At 55.1% G+C, this 7,487-nt stretch overlaps 1 protein-coding gene across 1 annotated transcript; it reads left to right on the top strand.

Moving 5' to 3' along the window:
* The first annotated feature begins 793 nt into the window (after positions 1-793).
* On the top strand, positions 794-5,189 carry LOC104335632 (green-sensitive opsin). Its single transcript, XM_075442810.1, has 5 exons — positions 794-1,154; positions 2,986-3,154; positions 4,329-4,494; positions 4,607-4,846; positions 5,058-5,189. The coding sequence occupies exons 1-5, from the start codon at positions 794-796 to the stop codon at positions 5,187-5,189; spliced, it is 1,068 nt and encodes a 355-aa protein (XP_075298925.1).
* Positions 5,190-7,487: the final 2,298 nt, after the last annotated feature.

Genomic DNA, 7,487 nt, shown 5'->3' on the forward strand with positions numbered 1-7,487 from the left:
GCAGCCAAAGAGCCAGAGCCAAGCCCACGGCTCAGACCCGCAGAGCTCAGTCCAGTCTTCCCCCAGCAACCTGCCCAAGGTCAGCGGGGCTGAGCTGGGCACTCCCCAGTCCCAGACTCTCCCATGGAGTCCTTCAGCTGCCCAGGAACACCCCAAAGGCTGTGACCCACCATGGACACGAGCATGGACCCATTTCCCTACCAGTCACCGAAAGCAGCTGCTCCCCAACTCACCACCGCTCCTCCTGCCTTCGCCCCTCTTCCAAAGGGCTCCCCACCCCATCCCTGCCTCTCCCCAACTCCTTAAACAATATTAAACACTTAATGGCAATTAATACTCTTTAATGCAGGTTTTGGGGCCAACTGGCTGCTTAGAGGGTGCTTAAACCATCAACCCCTCTCAATCCTGTCGCCCTTGTCATACAAAGTTAGCCGAGCCCCTAATCCGGCCTCCCCCCCGCGCTCCCTCGAGGAGGCCGAAGTGTATAAAACCTCCCCTGGCACACGGGCACTGCCAGCCCTCAACGCGGAGCAGGGCACCGCACCACCTCCCGTCCCCACGGAATTTACTGTTGTTCTCATTAATTAAATTCTTTCTTTTTTTTTTTTCTTTTTTTTTTTTTCTTTTTTTTTTTGAGAGGGGAGCCTTTAGTTCGGTGTTTTTTCCCCACATTGTGGGGTGGGGCTTCCCTTTTATTTTTTAATTGGGGTTGAAGCAAAATTAATTACAGAACTAGAGCATTTGATTTTTAAAAAACCCATAAAAGCAAAGCAGCTGCCATAACATTGGCAGGATGAATGGGACAGAAGGTATCAATTTTTATGTGCCTATGTCCAACAAGACAGGGGTGGTGCGAAGCCCCTTTGAGCACCCCCAGTACTACCTAGCCGAGCCCTGGAAGTACCGCATTGTGTGCTGCTACATCTTCTTCCTCATCTCCACTGGTTTGCCCATCAACCTCCTCACTCTCCTGGTCACATTCAAACACAAGAAGCTCCGGCAGCCGCTCAACTACATCTTGGTCAACTTGGCGGTGGCTGACCTCTTCATGGCCTGTTTCGGATTCACAGTCACCTTCTACACTGCCTGGAATGGCTACTTCGTCTTCGGACCGGTCGGCTGTGCCATAGAGGGCTTCTTTGCCACGTTGGGAGGTAAGAGCTGTGGGGTGGGAGCTCAGGTCTTGCTTCTTCAGGGTTTGGGAGCCCAGTTCCTCCCCTTCATCATACTACCAGGACAGCTGTGACACCTGCAGCATCCCTCCCATGCAGAAAGCCACCTCAGGTGCTGCTGCAGTGTCACAGCTCGTTGCATGGGGCAGAGCTCACCATGCAAGGCACCGCTTCCCTGCAGCTTAAAAACAAGGACAAAGAGAGATTTATGCAAGTTTGATCTTGATACCAAGAATGTCCATCTCATGACTAGCTGGGTAGCTGCAAGGAAACGAACCACAGGAAGGGATCCTTGTTTACAGGATCAAGCCTGGGGTCATCTGGCCACACTGCCCAGCGTGAATTCAGGGGGTCTCACACCGAAGCTGCATGGCGAACAGAGACCTGCTGGGGATGACCACATCATGTCCTTGAATCAATGTCAAGCATCTTCGCCAAAAGCCTTTTCTTGGGAAAAGGTGAAGCATTTTGGAGGGTTCAGGGAAGGAAAAGACGTCCCTTGGGAGGAGGACCGCTCAGGAGAGGGACTTCCCAGAAGGGGTATGGTCATGGAGAGGAAGAGTTCAAGACAAAGAGGAGGGTCACAGCTTATCTAGGAGCAAAGGGAAGATGTAGCAGCTCTTAACCAGAAGAGAACAGCAGCAGCGCAGAGGGGAAGGAGGATTCAGGATTGCACAGAGCTAGGGAAAGCAGACCCAAGCTTTGCAGCAATTGCTCTTGTCCCAGTTGCAGCCAATTTGGGTGCCCTTGGGAGCTTCCTTATTTCATTTCTCAGGGACATGAGAGCCGCTAACGCTTTGCCCTGCAGAAAGGCCCCGTGCAAAACAGGGAAAATTCATTTTGCACCCCGTGCCCACGCAGCCAGCCGGGCCCACACGACACCTCGTGATGGATCTGACAACCGCTAATCCTTGCTGCAGAGATCCGTAACCACTGCAAGGACTTCACTTCCCCCCCCCCCCCCCACCTCCCTAAATAGGGCAATTTCCTGGAGTAATGCTGATCTGAAAAAAAAAGATGGATATTCTGCTGGGCAAAAGCAGAGCTAAACGTCCTCATCCCAGCCAAGAATGGGCTCGGTCTTGGGGTCAGAGGATCGTATGGGTCTGCACCGTTTCCGCTCGAGTGAGCCTGTGGGCTTTCAGGCAGCATTACTTGCCCTTCCACTGTTTGTATCTAGTAAAGAACAAGGAGGCTGCTGTTCACAGGGAGGAAAGTTTGACGGGAGGCAGTCGCTGTGCGAGCAGCGGGTCTCCAGCGAATCCTAGCACAGGGTGTAGTTATCAGCAGATTATCACAGCTGGGGGCATTAGCAGGCTTACAGCACCGACTAAACACTCCCAATCCCCTGAAGTTTAATTATCCCTTATAAATACATGTGCACGCATGCCCACCCACACAGCCTCCCCTGTACACCTCCCCCTGATCCGGCGCTGGCGGAAGACTTGTGAAATGCACATTTAAAGGCATCAACAGGTCTGGACGCATCTGGCATCTTTGCCGGAAATTCTGCTTCCTCGCACCCAGGTGGAATTCACCCCCTTAATTTTTAAATTATTAAAAAGCCATGATAAACCCCTCCTCTGTCGCCAGCATCCCACTGCGGCACAGATGCTTCCCTCGGCTCCCAGACTTTTTGCATGTTTCAGCTGGGAGATTCTCAGTTATTCAATAAGATGCTCATTATCCCTTGCTGATCCCCAACCACTCGGTCCCCTCTGCTCTTCCTCGCAACCACAAGACCACGCAGGGAAGATCAAGCCCAGAGGAGCTCTTACCACCGCCGTACGCTCTCTTTCTCTCCCTCCTGCAGGCCAAGTCGCCCTGTGGTCCCTGGTTGTCTTGGCCATAGAGCGCTACATCGTCGTCTGCAAACCCATGGGAAACTTCCGCTTCTCCTCAAGCCACGCCATGATGGGCATTGCTTTTACCTGGGTAATGGCCCTTTCCTGTGCCGCTCCACCTCTCTTCGGCTGGTCCAGGTGAGTGGGAGAATGCTCAGCGGCAGCCCTGGCTGCTGTGCAAACAGCACAGCAAGACAGGAGATGCACTCATGGCTCAGACGCGAAGATCCCTGGGCTCCAGGCAAGAAAGGCAGAACAGAAATGGGACCTCAGCTGTCAGCCCCACGATGGCTCAGCATCCTCTAACAAAAGGCAGCCACAGGCTCCGCATCTCCAGCTGCGATAGCCCTTTGTGATCCATTTATGCTCTGCAGAGAAAGAGGGGCTTCGATAGGCACAGCTCATCTCACCCATGCTGTGAAGAGCCCATTTCTCTCTACAGACCACAAAGAGCATTTGGATGACCAGGCCAGCAGGCGAGGCCACTCTGGGGAGGCAAACCTAGCCTTGCTGATGTGCTGCCACCCCAGCGTTGTTCCTGGGAGCCCTGTGGCACCTTTCCCAGCACCCCTACCCCAGTCTGCCCGCGAGTCCATCTGCCCTGCCACCAGCACTGCAGCATATTTCAGTCCCCCACCAACAAATGCCCCCCAACAATAACTGAGGCAACGCTGGCTGCTCACAGGCTCCAGCAGGTATGCGATGAGGCACAGGCAGACGGTCCCTCTCCAGCCTTGGAGTGGGATCCCCTGCCCAGGCAGCCAGCCCTCAGCTCCCAAGCGGACCTGAGCTGCATCCCTTTGAGCCAGGGCCCCTCCAGACACAGGCTGTGCATCTCTCCACCCTGCGCAGCAGCAGGGACAAAGCCCTCAAGATCTTCCACCCCATGCAGCAGCAGGGATGAAGACCTCAAGAGCTTGGACCCACCAAGCTGGTGTCTCTCATCCCCGCTCAGCATCCCTCCCTCTGCAGAGGGAGAGCAGGTGACTCCCGGCAGGCAAGTGCTCAGCCACTTAGGAAGGAAATAAATAGCCCGTTCCCCATGGGAGAGAGCGAGTGTTACAACAAACCCATGCTACGTGCCCAGACGCAACATGTCGACACGGCTCATGCCGGCCCTGAAGGAGCCGTGCGCTGCAAAGCCAGCGAGGCCGGGTACGTAGGGCGCAGAGGAGAAGCTGGGGAGGAGCTCACCCAAATACACACACCATGGAGCATCCCCCATCCTTGGGGAATTCAGTCCTCAGGTTGAACACCTCCCGTTCTCCCCAGGGTGGGTCCTGGTGAAGATCCTTATCTTTCTCACTGGCAGATACATGCCGGAAGGGATGCAGTGTTCCTGCGGTCCCGACTACTACACCCACAACCCCGACTACCACAACGAGTCCTACGTCCTCTACATGTTCATCATCCACTTCATCATCCCAGTTGTGGTCATTTTCTTCTCCTACGGGCGCCTCATTTGCAAAGTCCGAGAGGTAACGTTGGGAGGGGCTGAACGGGGACAGGGCAGGCAGCTCGGGCAGGAGAGGGGAGGTGATCTGGGAATGGAAAACTGTGGGGTGCCCCTCACCAACCCCCCACCTGCAGGCAGCTGCCCAGCAGCAGGAGTCAGCCACAACCCAGAAGGCTGAGAAGGAGGTGACACGGATGGTGATCCTCATGGTGCTGGGGTTTATGCTGGCCTGGACACCCTACGCTGTGGTGGCATTCTGGATCTTCACCAACAAGGGAGCAGACTTCACCGCCACACTCATGTCAGTGCCTGCCTTCTTCTCCAAGAGCTCCTCCCTCTACAACCCCATCATCTATGTCCTCATGAACAAACAGGTGAGATGCCCCACATCATGCAGGCTGAGCCCTTGCCCTTGGCTTACCAGCACATCTGGGGTCACCGCAGGCACCTTACTCCTCCCCATAAGTGACTGCATCTCATGCTGGGAGGAGCAGCCAGCTCGGGGGCTGTCAGGGGCTCTCAGTATGGCAGCACTTCTCAACTGGCCTCCAGCACCATCATTCTCCATTTCTCTCCCCTCTTCAGTTCCGTAATTGCATGATCACCACAATCTGCTGTGGCAAGAACCCCTTTGGGGATGAAGAGGTCTCCTCTACTGTATCCCAGAGCAAGACCGAGGTCTCCTCCGTCTCCTCCAGCCAAGTATCACCTGCATAGACCATGGACAGTTTGAACTGGGGTGACCTGCCCAGCTCGGGGTCCAAGACAGACACCCACGCACGCACGGCCTCATTTCATACAGTCACTCCCTTGTGCGCCGAGACCCTCCCCTGCACGAGAAGTTAGCTGTGCACCTACCGCGGTAGCTTCCCCCCACTCCCACGTGCAGACCCCCAGCCCTGGGCACCCCTGGTGCAGACACGGCACCCTGAGCTCTTCTACACTGACACAGCCACAGCCACTTGCTGAGGAGCCCAGGTCCCTTCCCCAGCTCCCAGGAGCCGGCCAGCTTTTGGGGAGCGTCCGTGTGTCAGCAACCCCCCCTGCTTTGTTCACATCGTGTTAAAACAGCAGTGGCCAGTGGCAAAACCCAATCTGCAATATTTTCCTCCCTCCCGCTCTGAAACGCGCTCCCTGCTAGCATCTCCCTTCCCTGGTGCTCAGGGGAGCGTCGCAGAAGCATCCGACCCTCGGTGGCAAAAACTAAGCACGCAGACAAAGCACCATTGCAAAATCCCCAGAAGCACAAACCCGTGGCTGGAGCAGTCCCAGCAGCCCCTTGCCAGCACTCGAGCCCAGGGCTTGCCGGAGCTGCACACCCCACTGCCGGCACAGCCGATGGAAATCGATACCCGTAGTCTTTATAAATCAATATAACAAATGGAGCTGTGAGCGGGCTTTGCTTCAAGCTCCACTCCCTATATCCCCAAGACAACACTGTAGATATATTTTTTTTTTTGTCTTGGAACCTGTAAATATTTGCTCACGTACTTTGAAGTCTCTATCTTTCTCAGCTCCTTCCTTTCTCCTCCTCCTCCCGACTCTAAGGCAGAGAAACCATCTTTCACCTCCATCCGTGCCAGCCGGACACGCACAGCCAACCTTGGAGGGTGGGATCGGTACCCGAGCACTTTCCTGTACATATTTTATAAATAAATAATATCGTGTCGGCACAAGGACTTCTACAGTCAAGAAGTAGGGATTAAAAAATAAGAAATAAACAGAAGCAGCACAGACTAAAATACAGATGCTCAGTCCTTGTTCTTTCTCTTGGGCTGCGTTGACAAGACGCTGGTGTCGAGCCGAGAAAATGCAGCGCTGCTGTTGGCGACACAAGCCTGGAGCTGCCTCGAAAGCCACGCGAGAGGGGACCTGCGGGTCAGACCAGTCCAGATCACAGAGCAGTGACCATCCTTGGCAAGGTGACAGCCCCATTACCCGGAGCTCCAAAGGGGTTTAGAGGCAAAGAAAGACCCAGACCCGGCACAGGGCTGCCGGTGCCACCGCTCGCACCACGGCCCTTGCTACCCAGCCTACCACCAGCCGTTATTTTTTCGGCCTTTAATATTTAAGCATCCCCCAAGTAGCCTTAAATAAAGCTTCAGCAGAGAGCTTTTTGCAGAGTTCAAGTTCCCCTCCCTGTGGGGCCCTTCGAGTCAGCATCGTTAAGGAATTGGCAGAGTCAGGGAAAAATTGTTCCCTGTGTCAGTGAATTTGTTACCGAGCTGGCTGGAGAGCAATCCTGAGCGCATTTGCTGCCGGGGCTCTCGCCCTCCGACACCCTCCCTGTTCGGCACACTCGTGTCGTGCCCCCTCTCAGGCATTTTTCCTCCTTTATTGGTCCAAAGCAACCAAAAACAGTGGGAAGCCCAAGGCTCACTGCTGGGATGAGGATGCAGGAATTGAGCCCCCCTTTTGCTCCAAGCCACCAGCGCAGCCGTGCCCTGGGGATGGGGGGAAGGACGCTGCCCCCAGCCTCAGCTCCCTGGGCACCCTCCTGCCTCCGCACCCAGCAGAACTGCGCCTGCACCCATCCAAACCCAGGGCTCCCGGCCAGGGACCAGTGCTGGGGTCACTGCAGGAACAGGTCTCTGCACCGCTCCTGAACCAACAGCTACACTGAATAATTCATGGCCCGCTCTCCGCGGGTCTCGGGAGCCTCCTTTCCTTCGCCTACAAAGCAACAAGCCCATTTCCTTTTGTTCTTTGAAGCAGAGGAGCGGAGGCACCAGGGCTTTTTTATAGCGAGTGATTGAACACGCCGCGTGCGAAGGAGGCCTCCTCGGCATTGCTTTATCTCACCCCCTAGACTTCTGAGTGCAATAGATTACAGGAACGCAACCCTCCATAACCACGCGCCCTGCACAGAGCACGGTGCCTGCCTGCGTATCCCCCTCCGCTTTTTTACTTCTTTTAAATGCTGCTGTTATAGGTGAGGGCTGCTTGGCTTTTGCTGCCGTGCAGTGATGCTGGAAGAATTCACAACGACGTAGCAGACCCTGGAGAGGGACAACA

The sequence above is a fragment of the Opisthocomus hoazin genome, chromosome 25 (assembly GCF_030867145.1).
Source record: "Opisthocomus hoazin isolate bOpiHoa1 chromosome 25, bOpiHoa1.hap1, whole genome shotgun sequence".
NCBI classification, from domain to species: Eukaryota; Metazoa; Chordata; class Aves; order Opisthocomiformes; family Opisthocomidae; genus Opisthocomus; species Opisthocomus hoazin.